This window comes from Tetrahymena thermophila (assembly GCF_000189635.1).
Source record: "Tetrahymena thermophila SB210 genomic scaffold scf_8254671, whole genome shotgun sequence".
Classification (NCBI taxonomy): Eukaryota; Ciliophora; class Oligohymenophorea; order Hymenostomatida; family Tetrahymenidae; genus Tetrahymena; species Tetrahymena thermophila.
Genome location: NW_002476438.1, coordinates 274204 through 297611, shown reverse-complemented (window position 1 = coordinate 297611; position 23408 = coordinate 274204). Strand labels below are relative to the sequence as shown.

At 23.1% G+C, this 23408-nt stretch overlaps 9 protein-coding genes across 9 annotated transcripts; 3 read left to right on the top strand and 6 right to left on the bottom strand. All coding sequences in view use genetic code 6, as the record gives it.

The window, feature by feature from the left end:
- Positions 1 to 1497: 1497 nt before the first annotated feature.
- On the top strand, positions 1498 to 5439 carry TTHERM_00425900 (serine/threonine phosphatase 2C; the record flags this gene model as incomplete). Its single annotated transcript, XM_001013768.2, has 6 exons — positions 1498 to 1579; positions 1704 to 2488; positions 3343 to 3641; positions 3788 to 3872; positions 4011 to 4140; positions 4241 to 5439. The coding sequence occupies 6 exons, from the start codon at positions 1498 to 1500 to the stop codon at positions 5437 to 5439; spliced, it is 2580 nt and encodes an 859-aa protein (XP_001013768.2).
- An 807-nt stretch (positions 5440 to 6246) lies between these two features.
- TTHERM_00425890 (hypothetical protein) lies at positions 6247 to 8031 on the bottom strand (the record flags this gene model as incomplete). Its single annotated transcript, XM_001013767.2, has 7 exons — positions 6247 to 6360; positions 6414 to 6533; positions 6589 to 6759; positions 6816 to 7155; positions 7199 to 7301; positions 7378 to 7547; positions 7607 to 8031. 7 exons carry the CDS (start codon positions 8029 to 8031, stop codon positions 6247 to 6249), a joined length of 1443 nt encoding a protein of 480 aa, XP_001013767.2.
- A 482-nt stretch (positions 8032 to 8513) lies between these two features.
- On the top strand, positions 8514 to 9761 carry TTHERM_00425880 (coiled-coil protein, putative; the record flags this gene model as incomplete). The annotated part of the gene is made up of 6 exons (XM_001013766.1): positions 8514 to 8542; positions 8682 to 8808; positions 8869 to 8959; positions 9082 to 9464; positions 9551 to 9646; positions 9699 to 9761. The coding sequence occupies 6 exons, from the start codon at positions 8514 to 8516 to the stop codon at positions 9759 to 9761; spliced, it is 789 nt and encodes a 262-aa protein (XP_001013766.1).
- Positions 9762 to 11587: 1826 nt separating this feature from the next.
- TTHERM_000425879 (hypothetical protein) lies at positions 11588 to 11853 on the bottom strand (the record flags this gene model as incomplete). The annotated part of the gene is made up of 2 exons (XM_012797047.1): positions 11588 to 11639; positions 11705 to 11853. 2 exons carry the CDS (start codon positions 11851 to 11853, stop codon positions 11588 to 11590), a joined length of 201 nt encoding a protein of 66 aa, XP_012652501.1.
- Positions 11854 to 12625: 772 nt separating this feature from the next.
- Positions 12626 to 14029, bottom strand: TTHERM_00425860 (MFS transporter; the record flags this gene model as incomplete). The annotated part of the gene is made up of 1 exon (XM_001013764.1): positions 12626 to 14029. One exon carries the CDS (start codon positions 14027 to 14029, stop codon positions 12626 to 12628), a length of 1404 nt encoding a protein of 467 aa, XP_001013764.1.
- A 477-nt stretch (positions 14030 to 14506) lies between these two features.
- On the bottom strand, positions 14507 to 16159 carry TTHERM_00425850 (MFS transporter). Its single transcript, XM_001013763.2, has one exon. It carries the CDS (start codon positions 16038 to 16040, stop codon positions 14697 to 14699), a length of 1344 nt encoding a protein of 447 aa, XP_001013763.2. The 5' UTR covers positions 16041 to 16159; the 3' UTR covers positions 14507 to 14696.
- Positions 16160 to 16206: 47 nt separating this feature from the next.
- TTHERM_00425849 (transmembrane protein, putative) lies at positions 16207 to 16743 on the top strand (the record flags this gene model as incomplete). Its single annotated transcript, XM_001471247.1, has 1 exon — positions 16207 to 16743. One exon carries the CDS (start codon positions 16207 to 16209, stop codon positions 16741 to 16743), a length of 537 nt encoding a protein of 178 aa, XP_001471297.1.
- A 507-nt stretch (positions 16744 to 17250) lies between these two features.
- Positions 17251 to 18456, bottom strand: TTHERM_00425840 (hypothetical protein; the record flags this gene model as incomplete). The annotated part of the gene is made up of 1 exon (XM_001013762.3): positions 17251 to 18456. The coding sequence occupies one exon, from the start codon at positions 18454 to 18456 to the stop codon at positions 17251 to 17253; it is 1206 nt and encodes a 401-aa protein (XP_001013762.1).
- Positions 18457 to 19781: 1325 nt separating this feature from the next.
- TTHERM_00425830 (transmembrane protein, putative) lies at positions 19782 to 23085 on the bottom strand (the record flags this gene model as incomplete). Its single annotated transcript, XM_001013761.2, has 2 exons — positions 19782 to 20896; positions 21132 to 23085. The coding sequence occupies 2 exons, from the start codon at positions 23083 to 23085 to the stop codon at positions 19782 to 19784; spliced, it is 3069 nt and encodes a 1022-aa protein (XP_001013761.2).
- Between the last annotated feature and the right edge of the window lie 323 nt (positions 23086 to 23408).

Sequence of the window (23408 nt, the reverse complement as noted above, 5' to 3'; positions counted from 1 at the left end):
AATATTAGAACAATATAATATATAATATAAGATAATGTATTCTATAATATAGTCGTTCATGGTTTTAAAATATTAAAATATAAATAAATAAATGGCATAAAAACTTTAATTTATTTAAAATTCAAAAAATAAAAAAAATACTTAATAAAATAAAATTAGAAAATGGATGAAAAAATAGAAAAAAGATAAGCAAAAAATAAATATATAAATAAATAAATAAATAAATAAAACTTTAAAAGATAGCAATTAAATTATTTTATTGAATATTTTTTTACTTATAAATAATATTTCAATTTATCTAAAATATATTTTTATTTATAAATAAAAAATGATTAAATCTTTAAATAAATTGTTGATTTTCAAATCTAATTAGATACCCTCAATTAATTTTCTCAATGAGCTTCATTAAAATTTAATAAATAAAATATAAAAATATTTAGAATTATTTTATTTTAATTTGCTTTATATTGTTTTTAAATATCATAAAATTAATTTTTTAACTTTATTTTTAAAATTTATTTAAATTTATTGCATTTATTTCATTAAAATATGATCATTATTTATCTCAAAATTTTTTATAATTTTTGTTTTATCAAAAATTTAAATGAGAAAGCTATAATAATTTAAATTTAAAACGAATAAATAAATAATTTGCAAAAACAGAATGTTTTATTTATTTAAAATAATTTTTGTACAAGCGCTTTTGTATATATATTTCTTTATATAATTAATATCTAATTAAATTACAATCTTATTGGATATAAAGTGTAAGTAATTTCAACTAACTTAAACAAAAATATAAATTTGCTTATTGAGAAACTATTAATGAATAGTTGATTGATAAGATGTTGAGTATTTAAAAATTTTAAATAAAAGGGCGAATTATTTGAAATTAATTTTTATGAAATATTGATTAACAAATAATTTAAAAATCTAGGGTTATTTTTAAATTTTAACATTAACTTTTGAAAGATTTTTTTGATTTAGCTATGATTGTTATTGATTGATATTTGAATTTTTTTCAATAAAAAAGTGTGTATGTATAACTATGAAAGGAGATCCTTTAAAGGGATATAAATAGATACATATACTTCATATAATTATTTCAGCAAATGAAAGGAAATTTTACTTAAAAAGAATATGCATTTACATTAATTTATTAGTATTTGACAAAGAATTGTCTTTCTTGCTAAGGTAAAAAGAATATATAAACTTAAGAAATCAATTGATTGATAAAACTAGTACTCATTTAAAAATCAAAAAATAAAAAAAGAAGATTATATAACAAGTCTTTATTTGCGCGATCAAATCAAATCAATAATTATTTAATTAATAATAAATCCAAAAAAAGCTTGCTAATAACAAAGTATTTTGAAATATATTCAAATAAATTATTGATTGATTGATTAATTAATTAATTAGATCTCTTTATTCATTCAAATTAGGATTGAATCTAAAAAGCAGAAACCAATCCTGCCTGCATCGCCATCTTTGTCAATGAGTTAAGTTAATAAAAATTTTAGTGAATGTAAAAGATTTGCCATTAATCGCACTCCCATTTAGTCAAGCGTAAAGAGAGGTAAATTTTTAATAACTTTATTATTGCAAAACGCCACTTATAAATCTACATCTTAAAATCACTCAAAAATTTCTACCTAAATTAATTGGTAAAGCTGAAAATATTTTTATTGTTTTTCAATTAGATCTATCCGAAAACATAAGAGCGAAATAATAAGTAAGTTAATAGCAGAACTCAAATGAAAAATTAACCTCAAGGGAAAGAATCAGATCAATAGATTAATAAAAACTTGATGGACATTTTGCTGCTTATTTAAATGATTTGCCTACTTAAAGAAATTAATCTCCTAAATAATAGAACAGTAATTTGCTATATCGCTAGCTATAAAAGACTCCCTTATAGCAAAAGTATCATCAATAGAATTCTAATTAAACAAGCTCCTCAAAAACTGTTAGAAAAGATGGTTAGGGAAGCGATTAAAAGAAGCGCTATTCTTTAGATTTATGTTAAACAGACAGAGAGAGTTTGCATAAGCGCATATAAGAGTTATCTGAAAAGCAAATTAAAATAGATAAGATAGAAACATCGAACGAAACTGCTCAAAAGTAAACAAATTCGAGTAAAATAGAAGACGTTTCTTTATCTTATTCTAACACTAGCTTGTAGAATCTGGCTTAAAAATAAAACTAAGACATTGTTAAAAAAGAAAATCCTGCCTTATCAGGCATCAAGTAAGAACCTAGTAAATTTAGTCAAAAGAGGAATGGTATTATCAGTGCCTATGCTGCAAACACAAACCAAGGTCTAGTGAGAAAATATAATGAAGATAGGGTTTCAATTATTCTTAATATTGTCAGACCAAATTATAAAAAAACAGAAAACTGGCCAAGATGTGCATTCTTTGGTATTTATGATGGGCATGGAGGAGCATTCTGCGCTGATTTTTTGAGAGATCACCTTCACCAATACGTAAAATAAATAAAAAAAGAATATCATATTTTGATTTAAATTAGTAAAGAGAGAGGATATATATGATATAAAGATAAAGAGATAGATAAATAATATTATTCAAGTTTTAAAAATGCTATAATACTATAGAATAAATTTTACGTGTTTAATAAGTTAATGGACAAAATTTTTATTTTTAGATAGAATAAATTATTGTAAGCTATTCAAATAAGTTTAAGAACAAGCAAGCATCCTTTATTGTAAATAGAAACACTTTTAAGAATTTAAAAAAACAGAAAATATTTGTCTTTTGTCTGCTTTATGTAACATCAAAACATCAATTTTGACTAAAGGTAGAAGGCAAATAAATGAATGAATTAGTAATAAATAAATAAATAAAAGTAGCTGGAAAAAGTAAATAAATTAAATTTAGGAGAAATCATAGTATTAATTAGAACTCTGAAAATATTAATAAATGAATTGAGTTTTAATTAATTAGTTTTGAAATAAAGTTACTATTACAGAATGCGTTTATTTCAATGAATCTATTTATTAATAAAAGATAAATTAATTAAAATTTCTAAATTAATACACATAAAAAAAAGCCAAACAAATTCTGTTCATGCATTACAAAATTTATCATCATTAATTAATTAATTATTTTTGTTATTTAATTAGTATCTCCTCTCTCTATCTTTATCTTTTCACTGGTTTAAAAGTGAAGCTACCCCTTATAAAAATAAATATATTTTTGATCTTTGAATGCCACATCAAAAATACAAATATTCTGCATTTGCATGAATACTTATTTATTATTTTGCTAAACTTGAATTTTATATAAAATAACTTATTTAATCTTTCATTTTAAATATTAGGTAATAAGTGATGAGAACTTCCCAGAAAATCCAAGGTAGGCATTAATCAATGGCTTTGCTAAGGCAGAGAAGGAATTTATAGAAAGAGCTGAGTAGTTCAATCCTTATGACAAGTCAGGATCTTGCGCTATTGTTGTCCTACTTGTTGGAGAGATATGTTATATAGCAAATGTTGGTGACTCGAGAGCTATACTATCTATGAATAAGGGAGAAAGAACCCTCGATTTGAGTAGAGATCACAAACCTTGTGACTTACAAGAAAAAGAAAGAATCATTGAAGCTGGAGGGAGAATTTATTAGTAACTATTTACTTTATTATTTTTGATCAAAGATTTAATTTAAGATTCCTTGTGTGAGTATTTTAGATTTGATCACACTATAATACAATTCTTTTATACCTCTTAATTAAAAGTTATGTTAATTTTACTCTTTTTCTTTTAATTAGGTCTCAATAAACAACTAAACCAGATAGCGAAGGTATTACTAAAACTATATATGGTCCTTTGAGAACTCTACCTGGAAGATTATCTGTAATTCATAAAAAATTCCCTTAAAAATATTCAATTTTAATTTATTTTCTTCAAATAAAGGAGGAAGTTTCTCAAAAAATTATTTTTAAATTGAATTATTTTCCCTTTTTTAAATTTTAATTTTCATAAAAAAATTAGGTTTCAAGAACTTTCGGAGACATTGAAGCTAAGTTATAGAAATATGGTGGAAAGCAAGGAGTCATAATATCTGATCCAGAAATCAAAGTTTTCAGAGTATAAAAGAGTCATGATTACATCTTCATGGGATGTAAGAAAATATTTCATTTAAAACTGATTCCATTTTTCATTAAAAAGAAAATCGTTTCAATTAAATTTTATTTATCAATTTTTAATTAATTTATTTATAGGTGATGGTATTTTTGATAAAATGTCAAGCAGCGAAGCTATTAAAGCTAGTTGGGATGCAATAAGAATTGAATAAAGTAACAATAACAATAGCTCATCTAATCCATTAAATACTCATTCACTATGCGCTAAAGGTGTAGAAGGAGTGATTTAAGAAGCATTAAAGAGGAGATCAACTGATAATTTAACTGGCTTAGTTATCTCCTTCATAGACTTCCAAGCTCACGCCTCTCCACAAAATACTTCCAACGTATCTGAAAAAATCAATTAGTAACAATCCGAAAAAAACTTAAACACTTCAAAAATTGAATAAAATAATGCAAATTTACTTTCAGAAAAACCAAATACTTCTGAATAAACTTAGTAGCTATAGAGGATGCAAAAATTTGCTTCTAATAATTCCAGCTAAATTTAAACTTCCAGTAAAATAAATAATAAATCTTTAACAGATCATCAAAATTACAGGAGATGTTCGCCCGCAAAGCAAATATAAACATCTGACAGAGCCCTAACTAGCGAAGGTAGTTAAAACACCAGTTAAGGCAGTAATAACTATCCAAAACTGAGAGAGAAGTATGAAAGTATAACTCCTTCTTCTACTAACAATACTTAACAATAGTAAAGAAGGCTTTCTCTATAATTTTAATTTAATAACTAAGCAGAAACCACTTTATTAAAGTAGTAAATAAAGGCATTCAATACAAAAACAATCTACGACGCTAGTCCTAACAACATTTTGCATTCATTCCATTCTCCTATCATCGCTAAAAAGGATTATCCGTAAATTTCTTAATTCTCTTCTGCTGAAGACGAAAACTCGAAATTGTCACTAGTTGACACAGATAGAATCGACTAATCTAAGACCGTATTAAGCGATAGATAAAGAATAGCTGTCAATCGCAGAGTTAATTGTATTGAAAAGAAAGTGAATGAATTGAGCAGTGAAAAGTATTTAAAAGCTCTTTTCAAAGAAAATAATTCACACTCAAATTCAAATTCAAGAAATGAATCTTCAATATTTAACTATAACAATTCAAATAGCTCTTACTACAATCATTCAAATGTAAGTGCGCCTTCTTATCAGCAAACAGCATAACCAAAAATATAATCTTAAATTTTTAATCAATTCTAAGGAATATATTCTAAGTCGAAAATACTTAACCATCTGGATATTCCTTCTATAGTTCATAAAGTCTTTTGAGATGAAAAACAAACAATTAATGAATTTATTTTGATAAAATACTTGATAAGTAACAAACAAAAAATAAATTATTCTACTTCCTAAAAATCTTCAAAATAAACAAAAAAATTTGGAAAATCAACAGTAATTTAATAAAATAAAAATCATGTACTATAAAAGACTATATTTTTCCCTTTTTACTAACTAAAAGCCAATCAAAATGGTTATTAGAGTTAATGCTATTCAACAAAAAATGAAAATTGTTTTAAACATACATATCTATCATAAAACAAAAAAGATAGATAATTATAATCATTAAGTGAATGGTAATATAAATAAATCTACTAATTAATGATATGCAGTGATCTGTCTGCATTAATATTGTACTAAATAATAAATTAATTAATTAAATATATATATAAATCTAAATTAAATTTTTCATATAAAATAAATATATAATTTTAAAATCAAAAATAAAAAATTGTTTGTAAAATTTTTGTTTATATAATCAAATAAATCAATTTATTTTTGCTTTTCATCAAAATAATTTACACAAATTAAAATTAATTATTTTAAACAATATATAATTTTAACATTTTTTAGTTTTTAGAATAAACAAACATTTTTTAGGCTAAATAAAATTGATAAATATAAACTAACTAAATATATAAATAATTAGGAAAATTATTTTGGTTATCTTAATTAAAACTTAAATAAATAAGCGTTATATTTTTAAAATATAATATTTTTAATTTTTATTATTTTGCAATTAAAGTTTTATCGTTATTCAATCTTTATTTATTATGATTAAAAGCAACTTAGAAAAGCTCATTAAGGTGATGATTTTTCAGCCTCATCATCTCCCCCATACTCATCGAATTCTTATTTTAATTTATTTATCTACTCTGTCCTCAGCTAAATCATTTTTTCTAAGTAAGCTTTCTATTTTAAATGTTATTAGATTTAAATTAATGTAAGAAAAAATCAAATTATACCTCCTGCTTTTACTCTTCAATTTAATTTTATGTTTTTTTTGTATTACTTAACATATGATTTTAGTTTGACTTGATTAGTCTTGCTATTTCTTTCAGTTTTATTTAACTCAGCTTTAATTACTATTCAATGAATCTTAAATAAATAAAAAATTATTTCACTAAAATAATTAATTACTCTTTCTTTCTCTTTAGACTGTTATAACTTCTTTTCATACTATTACTAAAAGTCTATTTTCTCTTTATGCAAATTACTAAGTTCTTCTTAGAACTTTTAGTCATTTCTCTTCTTTTCAGCTTCAAGCTCTTTAATTTTATTTTAAAGGTCTGCAATAACTTCGTCCGATACCTTAACCAAATATTAATATTTACTTAAGTTATATAAATAAATAAATGAATAAATACTTCATTTTCTTAGCTATTTTCTAATATTTTGTTTCTTTCTTTGATTTTATTTTGCATATCTTTGATCTTATCTTCTTTAAACTAAATATTGTCTTATAATTTTTTAATGCTTCTCTCTTTGATTTATATTTTTTCTGCAATTTCCTTGTTTTCTTCCTTAATTTTTTTCAACTACTCCTTTAAAACCTTCATTTACTTTTCGTATTCTTCTTCGCTTTGATAATATTTAACATTTTTACTTTATTCAATTTGCCTTTGCTTTAATAATTATTCCTTTTCTTCAACTAATCCGTTAAATTCTTTTTTAACTTATTTCAGTTCTTCTTCTTTTTCTAATATCCTTAATAACATTTCATTATATATAATATTTTTTTAAATTTTACTTATTCAGATCATAAGAAGTCTCAAGTATCTTTCTTAAATGTTGAATGTTGGTCTTCATTTCATTTATTTATAATTGATGCTATCTAGCTCTCTATTTCTTTACTTAAAATAATCAAAAAACAAACTAAATAATTCTAATTTCTCTTCTAATAATAAATATATTTATTTATTAATATACTTTGTAGTAACTCAGCTGGTTCTAAATCTTTTTATTACTTTTTTGGTTTAGTCTTGTAGTCCTTATCTTTTTAGATGATATTAAGCATCACATTTGCAAAATCCTTCAGCTATTATTTTAGTTTCTTATTCTAAGAAATGAGCTTTTATCTAGTGTCTTGCATTTATTATCTTTCAATTTTTACATTAATTTTATAATTTTAACGAGAATTACATTAATTTTATTTTACTCAACTAAGCATGAGTCGTTTAGATTCACTTAGTCTTAAGACACATTCTATTTATTAGAATTGTATTCTGTCTACAAATCTTTTTATCTCATTTGAGATTTACTATTAGTTTAATTTTAGCTTATAATTTCTCCTGATGTGTTTGTCATAAGATAACTATTATTTGAAATCTTTATTGAGCTTTTTTCTACTTGAGATTGAGATCTCTGATTTGTCAATTTAGATTAATTTTTGAATCTTAGCTAGAATTAGGTTTCCCTTTCTAGCTATGTTTCTTCTTAAGAATGAGAATGATTTATTGTTGACTCTTGCGAAATTGCTTTGTTAGATAATTAATTATTTTCATTCATTTTACAAATCTTGGTAGATTTTTGATTTAAAATTTTAATTTTTATCAAGTTGAATCTTTCTCTTTCAAATTACATAAGTGGTAATCAATCAATCAATTTTAAAGTATTAAACTCAAATTTCATGAATTTTATTGTGGCTCAAATTTTAACAAAAACAAATGATATAACAACTAGCTGAATGCTCTTAAAATTATTAAATTAATTCTTAATAAATTGATTATAAAAAATATAAAAAGTTCAAATTTAAAAGAAATATTTATTGATATTCTTATCAGTTTATTCAAGTCTTAATTTTCTAAAAATGATCTAATTCAATTTTATTGTGACATTAATTAATATCTAAAATTTGCTAAAGATAGGTCTTTTATTTTTATAGCAGCTAGTTAAAGAATTTATAAAATAGAAGATAATATTTATTATAATATTCGAAATATCTAATCGTAAGAATATTCAATTATATTTAATTAGACTGGTTAATATTTTTTTTTTATAATTTAATCTGCCAAAAAAAAAAAAGAAAAATTAAATTTGAAGCAAGTATTAAAAAATTTGTAGAAATGAGTAAAAAGCTTGGAACCAATCCTAAGTAATAAATTGATAGAATTAAATATACCTGATTTCAGAGATAAAAACTCAAGCATTAAATATGTTGAGCTGAAATTTAATTTTGAAGCAATATAACTAGATAATAAAGGAAATTAATATTCTTCATTTGTATAAATTAGAGCATAGGAAGCCAGAGAAAGGGAAAAAGAATAAAAAAAATAAGCTAGAATTATTGAAGAAGAAAGAAAAGAAGCAGCCAAATGGGCAGAAGATGATAAAAATGTCTTGAAAAAGCTTGAAAGATAGGTAATAGCTTTTGTTTAATAAAGTAGCTTGATTCTATGAAGATATTTATATAAAATTTAGCAAGAAAAAGAAAAACAAAAAGAAGAAGAAAGAAAAAGAAATGAGGAAAAGAGAGCTTTGTATGAAGAAGACTAAAAACAATTTAAAGATAGTAATGAATTTAAAATGCATTTATTTTATTTATAATTTTAAATGGACTTTTTATATTATTTATTATTTAAATTATGGAATTCCTTTCTGTTTTTAATGTTCTTTTTTGTAATAATCAATTAGAATAAACACTAAAGAAAGAAGAAGGAGGGAAATTAACAAAAGCTGAGCTTAAGAAAAGAGAATTGGAAATTATGAAACGAGAAGCAGCTAAGAGAATGGGAATTGACTTAGACGAACTCAAAAAAGAAAAGAAAGAAGCTGAAAAGTAGAAAAAAGAAAAAGAATAAGAAAAACAAGAAAAAATTGCTAGAGGAGAAGAAGTAGAAGAAAGTGACGGAGAAGACTTCAATGTTAAACCCAATTTAAATCATATTAGAAGAGAATAAGCTCTATAAGATGCAGAAAAATACGATAAAGTTATTGATGCAACAGGTCTTGATGACGCCTTAGAAGGCTTAAAAGATGATTAAGGAGTTAAACATCCAGAAAAGAAAGTCAAAGCAGTAAATAAATATTATTAATAAAATAAATTACTTCTAGAGAAATATCTAATTCAAATTGATTTTTTATTTCTTATTTTATTAACAAGGCTTGGGAAGAATTTTTAGAAAGAAGATTGCCAGAGATGAAGGCTGAATTTCCTCACTTCAAAAGATCAAAACACATTGAATTACTAAGAAAAGAGGTAAATAAAATTAATTTAGAAATTTTTTAATATTTATTTTAAACAAAAAAAGTGGGATAAGAGCCCAGATAATCCTTTCAACTAAAAAGTTGTTTCTTACGATGAAAAGAAATGATGAAGATATTAAATTGATTGACTGTAATTTCTAAATTGATAGGATTTGATAATATTTCACTTATACTTTTTTACCAGCTAGCTAGCTAGCTATCAATCTATCAACAAGGATGCATTTTACAGAATCATTGAAAAATAAAATATATAAATTTATTAATAACAACAAAAAATTATTTAAAATTACTTATACTCTCTATCTATCTATATGAAATTAGTTACAATTTTTATCCTCTAAAATAATGCCAATAAATTTTTTATTTTATTTAATATTTTAATTTTTTTTGTTGATATAATTTTTAAGTGATTGACTGACAATGTGTTTAAATCTTAGATTATTATTATTCTTAGTATTTTATTTAAATTTAAAGCAGTGCAATTAAATAATAAAAAATAAGTATTTTTCTTTACCTTTTTTTAATCTATTTCAAAAGAGATATAAAAATTAATACTAGTTTCTTTTAAAATAGATGAAATTTCTTTTAAAAAAATAAATAAACACTTAACTTATTTTAATACATAAAAAATTTATAAAAATTCAGTTTATCAAAATAAATAATTCAATTTACAGTATATCTCTGTTTTTTTGCTACATTTTCATTTCTTCTAAACCCATTAGTTATGCTTCAATAATAAATACATCATATTTTATATTGTTATTTAAACCATACGCAAATCAAAAATTAATAAAAAAATTATGAGCTATACAAGCTTTAATTTATCTTTAATATTTTTTTTGTTACTTTAGAATACTAAATTTATTTGAAAAAGCTAATAAATAAATAAGTGTATTTCAAACTTACTCATTGATAGAAAATATAGAATAAAAAAATATTTAATTAGCTTGATTCACTGATTTATTATAAAACGTACAAGTAATTTAAAATTATTTCATTTTCACTACAATTTTAATAGGCTCAGTCAATTATTCATTATTCAATTAGTTAGAATTAACTAAATAATTAATTATTTCTTTTATTCATTTATTGTATAAAATTATAGGAAGTTTTGCTGTTTGTATTTTTAAATTATTATTTACATAATTTTCGAAAAAATGAAATAAATATTATTTCATATTGTAATAAATGCCAAAAATCTAAATAAAAAGAACATGAATAAAGCACATGCTACGATCATCATTTAATGTATTTTAATGTTTTGAGAATTTTTTATCTACTTTTTGTTTGTCCTTTCAACTTTATTCAATGTCACCTTAATGAGAAATCAAAACAAGTAAAATATAACTTGTTCTTAAAATATAATAGATAACCGTTTTAACGTTTTTGATAACTATGCGTTATGTACAGGTAAATTTATTGTTTATCTTATGGTTTCAACTTGAAAACTAAAATCGTACTTTAATATAACAATAATTGCTATTTAAAAATAACTAGGAAACTGTATTTTTTAGTTTTTATTAAATTTTATAAAAAAATTAATTCTAAAAAATAAAAGAAAAATGAACAATTTAATCAAATTATTATTGATATCAGTCCTTTTAGTATCATTCTCACACTGCAAAAAGATCAGAGGACACAAGCAACCAGATTTTTAATTGGATGATAGATATATCTAACGTGTGAGCTCAAATGATATAGATAAGTTTTTATAAACTCACAATAAAGTTTTTGTTACTTTCGGAAATGGGAATTAACTCTCTCAATAAGCCTATCAATCTCTTATTTATGTTTCAAATGGCTAATAATTTGTATCATAACCTAATGACTAGAATAAGGTTAGCTTCGTTTATGTTGACTTATAAATTTTATCCGATACCGCGCTTGCTCCCTATATCAAAGATTTACCAGTAAGCTTCTTCGTAGATAAAAATCAGATCCTCTCAAAGGCTGAAGGAGCTGCCCGTGACGCTTATTAAGATGCTCTTTAGTAAGGATTTAAATAAAGTTAATGATGAATTATTATTATTCAAATAATACTTTGAATTACACTTTAATGCATTTTATTAGTTATTTGTTCCTGCATTTTATCATACGAAAATACATTAAATAAAATACAAATAATTAATTACATTTCTTTCTTATTTTATTATTTTTCTTTTTAAGCGTTATTGATTTTTTTTATATTTCTGTTATCATTCAAATAGTCAAATAGACTTTTTAAAAATTTAAAAGCAATCTGGTTTTTATAAGCATAATTATATTTTAATTATTTTGATGATTATAATAATAATAATAATAATATATCAAAATTCTTTACTTCAAAGGTTTTTTCATTATTTTGCAATCAAACAAATAGAAATAATTTAGATAATTTAAATTTTTAAATAAATAACTCATTATTAGAGTTTGTATTCTATTAGTATGCAACAACTCACAAAATTTTCTATTTTAAATAAAAGAATTGTTATATTATTTATATTATTATCTCTAATTTTAACAATAACCTTAATTCATCGAAACCAAGTTCTAGAGAAGTTTTAATATGATTTAATAAAATTTAAAAATATTTGGGAGAATTTGCTGCTATTTTTGAACAAAACTATTTATTTTACAAATAGAAATTACGTTAAAAATATAATAAATGAATTTAAATTTTAAAATAATTATTATTATTTATCACTTTATTTTATTTCTAAATAATATATAAAATGTTCATTGGCTGAATTAAATTTATTTAAATTTTTAAAATATCCTATAATATTTATGAAGTAAACATAGATATATAGATAGATAGAAGAAAGAAAGATAGATTAATAGATATATTGATTTATGAAATATAAAAAATATTTTAAATAAATAAATAAGTAAGTATTAACTTGTGAAATAAATTGAAATTAATTTGAATAACATTATTTATTTTGAATATGTTTGTTAATATAAAATATTTTTAGTATATTTTAACTAATTTTCAATTATATTTATCTTTGTAATTTGTATCTTCTAATTAAAATCCCTAAAATAATTATTTGTAAAAAGTTTGGTATGTATTAAGCTTTATATTGATATCATAAAATATCCTGCCTTTTGTAGGATACCAAAATTTATAGTAATAGTATGCTCCTATGAAGCAGCAAAATGCAAATATGATTGGAATATATGAATTGTTAGTCATTTATAAGCCAGAAGATAGCATATAGGTAATCCAGTAAGAGTAAAATCCTATGCTCATAACGCTATCTTTGCTAATATCTGCAATATAAATAAGAGTTACTGGCCCAAGTGTAGAGTTAAAAATAAAGAAATATGCTGCTACATTAATTATTTAATAAACTTAGCTTGTTTCTATTTTCTATAGCAAAACCATAGCAATTAAAGAAAAACCAAGAAGAGTACAACCTAATGTCATCATAGATTTTAGAATTTTCTAAGTATATTTATCTATCAGAAAATATGTAAGAATAGCCATTGAAAGCAAAATTAGGTTCATAAAAAGCTATAAAATAGCTATAGTTTACTTATTTTATGTAAATTAATTTATTGAAGTGTTTGACTGTTGTATGATGCTATTGATACCACACATCTGCTAAATTGCAAAAACAATTGCAGCATTTATCCATCTTACTTTAAATGTTGGTTGCTAATCTTCTTAGAAATTTCTGTATTATTCGAATATTACTTAACTTTCATCAGGAAAGTAAAGCTTTTTTAATAATTTTTAGCCTTTATGAATATGCTCTTATTAGTAGTAAGAAAAGGGCGTATCGAAATCAAAAATAAATATGAGCACATAAGCTCTTATGAGAGCGATTAAGAGTGGAAAACAAAAGACAAATTTCCAATACTGTGAGGCTCCTTAAGAGCTAGTTTAATTTGATTAAAGAGGGATTGAAATAAGATTAGCTAAGACTATGCCCATGTTAACATTAATTTAAAATATGCAAATAGCCTTGCTGGAGAAATCGTCAGGAGATATTTCTCTTATGTAAACTAATCCAGAGCAGAGATTGAGCCCATTTGAAATTCCTTTTAAAAATCTTTGAAGTGCAAAAGCCTCCCAAGTATCAAACCTAAAAGTGACTGAAGCAATAAATATTAAATCTGCCATGACCATTATAATTCTTTTTGTAGAATACTAATGCAATTATGAGTACAAAACAGTTCCTAAAAAACTACCAAGAATGATGCTTATAGTAAATATTATATTATAAAGATATTCATTCCCGTTTAATTAAAGGTTTTCTTTGACAGCATCAAATGTGTATGACAATTCTGCTCCTGTATATCCACTCAAAAAAGCCCCTAAACAAGCATTTTAAATGATTGAAATAATTCTTATTTTTCCTTATTGAAATATCTCTTCTTTATTACTCATATCAACAAATTTAAATATAAATTAATAATAGGAGTAAAAAAGTGAAAATCAAGCAAATTATAAATAAATAAACCATTTATTCCTCATTTGAGCTTACTCATGTTTTACAATTTTTCTGGTCCTTAACAAAATTATTTAAAAATCATAAACAAGTTGTAAAAACTATTTAACATACTTTTTAGCTTGTCTTTTTTTTAATATAAAAAAAAGTAGAAATTTAATTATAAAACTTCTATCTTAAAAAAACTTTTAAAAAACTTCTAAATTAAGCATTAATAAAATATAAAATATCCTTTAAAAGTTATTTTATTTATAAAAAAAACGATAAAGCCAAAAAATTTTAAAAAAATTTGAACAATTAAGTCTTTTCATTTTTTTTAAATAAGTCAAATTTAACTCATAAGCTGATTTACCAAGATTTATTTTTACAAGCTAATTAAAATCAAGAAATGTGTTTTAATAACATAAAAAGTGTTAATCCACATCAAATTTTAAAGGTTTTACTTAAAAAGAGGAGTATATTTATTTATTAATATTAAGATACTTATTTCTTTGTTACTTTATACAAATAATTTGTTCGTTTATTTTTTACAATATTAATAATAAATATAAAATAAATATTTTGTTATGATATATAGAATAAAATAGATTTGTAAATTTTTTTCTCTCAATTTTGTTATTATTTTAAAAATTCTTGTGATTTAATCATGTGGTAAGGCACAGCCTTCGTTTCTATTCCTTTGAAATAAAGCAATACAAACCCAATTAAACAAACGACTGCAAAGATTATTTAACCTACAGTAAAAGGTTTAATTTATCCAACAAGGACTGAGGTTAGATTAAAAACCCAATAAAATATATATGAAATAGCAATGCCTTTTTCTTTATTCAAATCACTAGTAATACTAAGTATTAAGGGACCTACATTGAAGTTAAAAATCGAATTAAATAAGAAGTAGCAGATCAATGAAATATATGAATTTTTCTAATTTTGCAATATATCTACCATTTTAATTAAGAATAGAAAAAGCAAATTAAGTCCTATAAATTTAGTTTTTCTATTAATTTATTACTCGAATATATAGCTTATGACAGCAGATATTAAAAGTAAAATGTTACAAAATAAGGTAATCACTCTTAATTAATCTTAATTTGAAAAAATATCAATTAAAGCTTAAGCAGAGTAAATTCCAACATTAATTCCTGTCATTTATTAAATAGAAACCAAAATAGAACAGAAATATTTTCTAAGATTATAAGTAGGACTGCTTGTTTCTTCTTCTTAGCCTATTTATTCTAATTTATTTTGAATTTGTCCTACAAATTTATGGTCGTATAATAGCTTTAAAAGTCTATTGACTTTATGTTACTGATTCATTGAATAATAGTAATAAGGAGTCTCGAAATCGTAGACAAATATTAGGCAATACATTCTTAAGAAGCAAATTAGTATAGGAAATACAAATATTACTCTCCAGTAATAATTTAGGTTTTATTAATTGGAATTTTCAGAGCCAGGTGATGCAAGGGGTAAACAAAGTACATTTGCCATAATAATCCCAATATTTAAATTGATTTAAAATATTAAAACACCCTTATCTGCTTATTAATCAGGCATAATCTCTCTAATGTATAGCAGTACTCCACAAAAATTCAGAGCATTACTTATTCCTTCAAAAAATCGCAAAAGCATAAATGTATAAATTTAATTGTAACCAATAAAAATCGCTAAAATATTAATTATATCTGAAATAATGAGAATATTCCTTCTTGAAGTCAGCTATGAAATATAGTAATAGATAATTGTACCAACTATTCCACCTAAAGGAAGAATAATTACGAATAATAAATTAAATAGATCTTCATGTTCACTATTGTTAAAACTTGCAATTATATTTTTATAAGAAAAAGCTAATTCCGATGTTGTGTATCCAATTATAAATCCTCCCCAACTCGCATTCTACACAATAGCTAAAAGTCTTATGAATGATTTATATTAAACTTGCTGCATTTATTTACTTCTTACTTATATGTTTATATTTATTTATTTGCAGAAATTAATTAGAGAGTATTTTGATTGTTTGTTTGCTTGCTTGCTTGATTGCTTTACAATTAAATTGTAAATTAAAAAATATATTTGATTTTTTAAGCATAATATTAATAGTAAGCATAAAATAATGGTTAATACAATTCTTAAATATAAAAAGATAATAGATACATAGATAAATAGTTAGTTAGTTAGGTATCTTAGTAAAGTTAATTTCCTTTTTTAAGGTTGGACATTCTATTTATAGAGTACAAATAAATCTCCTAAAACATTTATTAATTATTTTTTTATGATAAATTAAATCTGTAGAGTAAATTAAATAAAAAGATTTTTTATTTAAAATATTTCTTCATTTTATCAACAATTAACAATCTTTATATTTCAATAAAGAAAACCAAATTAGTCTGTGGATAAATAAATTCTTGGTTAAATTAAGTAAAGCACGACTGACTTAATATATAAATCTTTATAATTAAAGCTTATAAAAGAATATTTTATTGTGAGGGGATTTTAGTTTGAGTAATAAAATATTAATTATTTGTAGATAAAAATTTCAAGATATACATTAAAAATTTCAAATATACTTTCATTGTTTGTTTAGTTAAACCTCTTGAAAATAATTTTTTCATATAACTCAATTTAAAATAAAAATCTTCATTTTAAATGAAGTTGTTTACTTTCTGGGCATGTAAAAAATGCAGGATTCCAGTATATTTTAGACATATTAATTAGAAATCATTAATTTTATTTTTTCACTTCACATAAATAAATTATTTTTTTGTTAAAATAAATTCAATAGAGTCATCTAAAATTAAATGAATAAAAGTATACCTTTTTATTTGTACTTGTTCTAAATCATTTTTGATAAGATTAATTTAATTTACTTCATTCTTTTATAGTTATTCTTTTATATATATGAATATTAGCAAAACTTTATTATCAAAAATTGTATCTATTGTAGAACAAATAATTTTAAAATTAAAAACTACACTTGAGATTTATTTTTGAAATATAAATAGAGAGAGAGAGCTTCATCAAAAAACACAAAATAAATACATCAATTTTGTACCAGAAAAGCTTACTTATCAGAGATAAATAAAAATATGTAATATAAATTCAACCTTTTTTTATTATCAAAATTAATCAATTATTAATTAATTATAATAAATTTCTATCAATAGATATCTTTCTAAATCCCAGTTTATTGTTTAGCAGCTGAAATGTTAATTATTTCTTTGCCTTCTAAATTAATTCTTAAGGAATCGAAGGAAGTATTGAGGATAGCAGGAGTTTCTAATTATGATGGAATGTAAATCAAAACAAAAGCTTCAAATTGGCTTAATGCAGTTAATGAATTAGTGTCATTGACTTAGGAGAAGTTTCTATAATCTTTGCTGATAAATACCTTAGCCTATTAAAGATCGGGATGAGAGCTAATAAGAATATCAAATTGATTGCTTTTTATGTTATCATATAAAGATCCATATAAGGCTTCATTTAAAATAATTCCACCATTTAAGTCAAGTTCGTAAGGAGAGTATGAAGCTATTCCAACAAACCAAGGTCTAATTTATCTATTTAGTTAAGCTTTAGGAACTGCTGTGTTAAAGAATTTGAGAGTTTGATTTAAAGATTCATATTCCTTGACATCTAATGTCATTTAAAGCATAAAGTTGAAAGTGAAATACCATTATTTGGATCCAAAAGGAGAAAAGTCAGCATCAACTTCTTTCAAATTGCTAATAACATGTACAGCGTGGTCATAAATGAAATCCTAAAATGATGATGTGTTGAAGAAACCAAACAACTACTCAGAGCTGTAGTGAAAAAGGTGAGCTAAATTGCAATCAATTGAGTTATTTAAGTATTTAACTTCGTTGAAAAGACACACATTGTAAGATTCTCCTTTCTCCTCAAATAATTTAGGAAGAATAATTTTGCTACTTTTGCAATCAAAGTATTAAGAGTAAAATAAGTAATCAGGTTAATTACCATCGGGATATGGAGAGTATTTTACAATGTTAACTGTTTTATTTTAAAAAGCACTAGTGAAGTTTTCATACATAACTTATTTAACATAAGAATCGTTATAAATCACATTTACTTATAAATCTTAATAGTAAGTACATTTATCCTCAGTAAAATATGTCAAAGCAAATTAATCTAAAGACTAGAAATCAGTGTTATTAGCAACGCTTGAGTTGAAATTTTTTTAGTAAGCATGACCCAGCTCAGTGTGAGAGTATTGAGGTAAGCAACCAAAACCTTTCTATTAGTGTTCTGGTTTTACAACACATTGTTGATCAGGAGCGATCTTGAAAGCAAAAGTACCAGAAACAATCAAAATAAGACAAAGATAGAGAATATTATTATTAATCATTATTTCCTTTTTAATTATTAATAAATTTGTATTTTTTTATTATTTAATTTTTACCAATTTAGAAAAAGCTAAAAACTCTTTAAAAGCTTTTAGGCTTGGCTTTAATTTAATTAATTCATTCATTCATTTGTTTATTTTTCAAGGAAGTTTTTGTTGATAATAAATTATAGCTGAATAGAATAATTCAATCAAAATAGACCATTTGTCAACTTCATACTTCTTATTAAAGAAATTAATTATTGCTACAAAATAAATTAAATATTCTAATTAAAAATTTTAAAAAGAATTATTATTTTTTGTCTAGTTTATTTATCATTGATTTAATATTTAGAATAAATAAAATTTATTTTGTTTTATTTAAAAATCTTAAAATCTTTCTTTGGGAAGCTATCTAATTTGTTTGGTCTTGAAAGTTATTCTATCTAATTGTGTGACCCCTCTATAAAAAAATAAATAAGATTACTTTTATTTTATTAAATTTTTTATGGAATATCTGAATTGTTATGAATGAACTTTAATTATTCTTTTACTTTGCTTTTTTTATAATTTTTACTATTTTAAAAATATATACAATTTATATGATATTTTTTTTTAACTCTTTTTTTAAAAACATAAAATAAAATAAAACTGACACATTTTTTATGATAGAATAAGGTGTTATTTCATTAACTATCCATCGTTATTTATTCAAATCGCATTTATAAGGAAAAAATGTTGCTTAACTTAAGTAATAGGTTATCTATTTATTATTGCTTAACTTATATTATAATCTGTTTGTTGCTGATCTGCTTAACTAGTTGTAATTGTTTGTTTGTTTATTTAAAGAAATTTTGTGCATTATATCTTTTCAAATAATATAATAAAAAAACTAAATAAAATAATTTGTTCTATTTTTTTAAATTTAGATGAAATTAAACAAAATAATTTATCCAAGCTAAATTATTACTAATAAAATTAAATTCCTTGATTTGGATGATAAAATCATTTAAAGCAAATGGCTTAATATTTGTAAAAATTTTGAATCAACTCTGAATGTTGTAAGTAGCAAATAAATTAGATGTCTTAAATATTTTAAAAATATAAATTGGCTAACTAAAATTCATGAAATTGTAAATATTTATTTTTTTTTATTGATATTTAAAGATCTTACATTGCATGTTTATTAATTTAGATTATGATAAATGATATCAATTTTAAATAAAATGAATAAATGCTTAATTTTTTTGAACTTAAAAGTTATGAAAAATTACTAAAAAAATAGATATTAAAATAATAGCATTTTTTTTATAAATGATATAGATTAGTGGGTAGAGAGTTATTGTTTTTCAATTTAATTTTTTTATCCAATTGTGCCTATTTTTAATTTGTTAATTTGGAGAGATTATCTCACGACTAGTAACATCATCAATTAGTACAGCCTAAGATATTTATGGTCTATATTATACAGAATTAAAATTTTCATTAAATGAATTAAATAATTATTATTCATTTTATAATAATTTTTTCTTTCTTTCAGAGAGCTTTTGATTTACGAATTCTACCAATTTGTTTAGTAACATCAAGACCATATAAGCAGGGTTAGATAGTAAGATAATTTAAATAATTATATAGAATACCCATGTTAAGTTGTCAAGGACACTAGCAAAATTGTCAATATCAGATTTAGATGAGTAGATATTTAATAAAAGGTAAGTAATATATAGTGCTACCCATAGAGCACTGGTTAAAATAAAATAACCATTAGTAATTTTAGAATGAAATGGCATTAATGCACATACTATTACTAGAAATAATAGTTAGAAGAAAATAGCCAAGGAAGAAACCAATATGGGATAGAAGTAGAATTAAAGGAATATTGTCGGGAGAATGATAGAGTCAATAATGAGATAAATTAGAATAAAGTTTCTCCTTATTTTTGATTCAAAGATAGTTTCATTTAGTATTTTTTCTCTTGTTATTTCATAGAAATTTTAAACTCCTTTCTGTATTTAACCAGTATTCAGATATTTGTATAATAAGTACATAATGTAGATGACGATTGCAATTAATAGAATAATTAGAGTTATTTTTACTCCAGACATTTCATATTATTTTTCGTTTACAAATTCAAGAATTTAACTATTAATTCCAACCACAAAAATTGAGAGACAAATTTAGAAATACTAAACAATCATTCCACAAGTCAGCTTTGAGTAAAGAGTTGAGGAAAAGTTGGACAACTTTTTTATAGATGATTTCTCTATAAGTAGGTATGACAAGACGAAAAGAATGTAGCAGATAACGAATATGGAAATTCCTTAGCCACAATTGTTCAATATATTATAACTTAACTTGACAGATTCGAATCTTATGCTAACAAATTAATTAACTTCATCATCACTTAAGTTAATAAGTCTTGTAAATACATTTAGGAATTTCATTTAATTTTAAGGCAATTAATCTATTTAATTTTAATAATAAAATTTAATTTTAGGAACTTTCTGCATAATTTCACATAAATTTTTATTAAGTGTTTGTTACTTTTTCTCATTAAAGTGTTATTTTAATAATAATAATAAAGAGGATTTAATCAAAAACAAATATTCGTTGGTTTCAAAGATAGAAAAATTAAACCAAAATAATTAAGTTAATTTAATTTTTTATTAGATTTTGAATAAATAAACAATTTATTTTACCTTTAGTAGCCGTCAAAACGCTAAACACTACAGGAGGTAAATCTGTATCTACTAATACCATATATGTAAGTTTCTGTGATGTGAGTCCTGAGACAACTAAGCCAAAACTAGATCTGGAAACTAAATTAGACGAGAGAGATAAAGCTGTTGAGCTTGAAGATGTAGCTTAAGAAGTAGATTCAGCTTAATTTCCTATTTAGATGACTTGCTCTTGGCTAATGGAAGAATTAAATTCGAGTGCGCTCTTTATACATTTACCTTTACTTAAAACAGCATCTGGATAGCAGCTATCACATTCTAACTCTGATGATCCGCTACACTCTGAGCATAATTCATGACATGGCTAGCAAACTTTTAGTTTTTCTTGTTTATTGCAAAACACATGTTTAGGTTTTTTATCTTGGCACTTATTTTCGTAAAAGTAAGAATCCTCCAGACAATCAATGCATGTATTCAAATCGCTTTAGCACGTGTAGCAAGCCAAGTTAGTACATTTCTAACATTCATTTGTCTTTGAATTACAATAAGCATTTTCAGGCATCTTTGACAAGCATTATCCATCGTAAGTGTATTCACTCTTCTTGCAACCCTTTTCTTGTTAAGTATCATTTCCCTTTTCTTAGCAAACGTTATTTTTGTCGCAGAAGATATTTTTAGGCAAGGCAGCTTATACTAAACAATCATTTTTATAAAGATATTTATATTATCTATCTTGATAGCATTTTTCACAAATACCTCCATTTTTAGGGCAAATTTAACAATTTTTGGTTATACAATCTTAGCAATTTTTATCTTAGCAAAATCCTTCAATTGGTTTATCTTTTAAGCATTAAGCAGATTTTGCTTTAGTGTAAAGATAGTTGGTAGGATCTTTGCAAGTAAGGCAATAATCTTTATCATCTATGCAAGTAGCGCAAGTATCATTACATTAATTACACACCCTTTTATTATTACAAAAGAAATTATTTGGAACTTAACTTTTAATTATGCATGATGGAGTTCCATTGTTTAATAAATAAAATTCATTTGAGCATTAAGTACAAGAGTTTATATCATCTTGACAGTTATCACAATTTTCTATATTACATTTTTAGCATATTTTTGTATTTTTATCACAAAAAGCTCCTGATGGTATTTGGTTGTAGCAATTTTCTTAAAATAAATAATAATTTTCTTGGCAATTTTAGCAGCCATTTAAATTTGATAAACAATTCTTGCATTATTTATTTGTACAATCTTAACACAAGAATTTTTCATTACAGTAAGTATTTTATGGTTAATCTTGATAACATTTTTGATTGAATAAAAATTCTTTTGTATTATTACAACCTGTGCAATTATCTTTATTATCCTTACAAGAACTGCATTCATCTGAACATTAAAGGCATACATTATTAAGATCACAAAAGAAATTTTTAGGAATCTAGCTTTTTTCTACACATGTTGGAGTAGCAACATTTAATAATAAATAAGGGTCATTGCATTACGTGCAAATATTTTTACTATCACAAGTCTTACAATTTAATGGACATGTAGTGTCAGTGCATACATTATTTGAATCACATGATGTGTTAGCAGGTTTACTTGAGTAGCATTTATTTTAATATATATATGGAAATGAGGAATTACATTTAGTACAAACATTCTTATCTGAACTACAAGTTTCGCAATTTTAATCTGAGCATTTCTCACACTTTTTGGTATTATCATCACAAAATGCGCCTTTTACTGGTTTTTATGATGAGCAATTATTATCAAATAAATAATCATTAGTTTTGCAGGTGTCGCATTTAGCTAAATCTAAAGAGCAAGTCAAGCAAGTCTTGTTAGTACAAGATGTGCACTCTAGATTAATATCACAATACGTATTTTCTGGCTATTTATCAAAGCATTCTAAAGATAAATATATTTTAATGAGCTTTAAATAAATAATTAGTATAAAAAATGTATTCATTAATTAATATTTGCTTCTTTTATTTTATAATTTAGTTTGATTAAATTTTTTTCTTGATTTAATCTCTCAAATTTTTTTAAGTATGTAAGCAAATCTCCTTTACTATTGATGCTAATATTAAAAATAAACTTATTTTCTTCTAGGCTAAGTTAGATTGATTTTAGAAAGGATAAAAGCTCTTTTACATTATTACAAGTTATTTAAAATTATCAAGCAAGATAAGATAAAATCTGTCGAACCTAACTTGATAAAAAATTATCAATGACTATTATAAGATCTTGCTAAAGATTTGAATTGTAGATATTTATCAATCGTTGGTATTT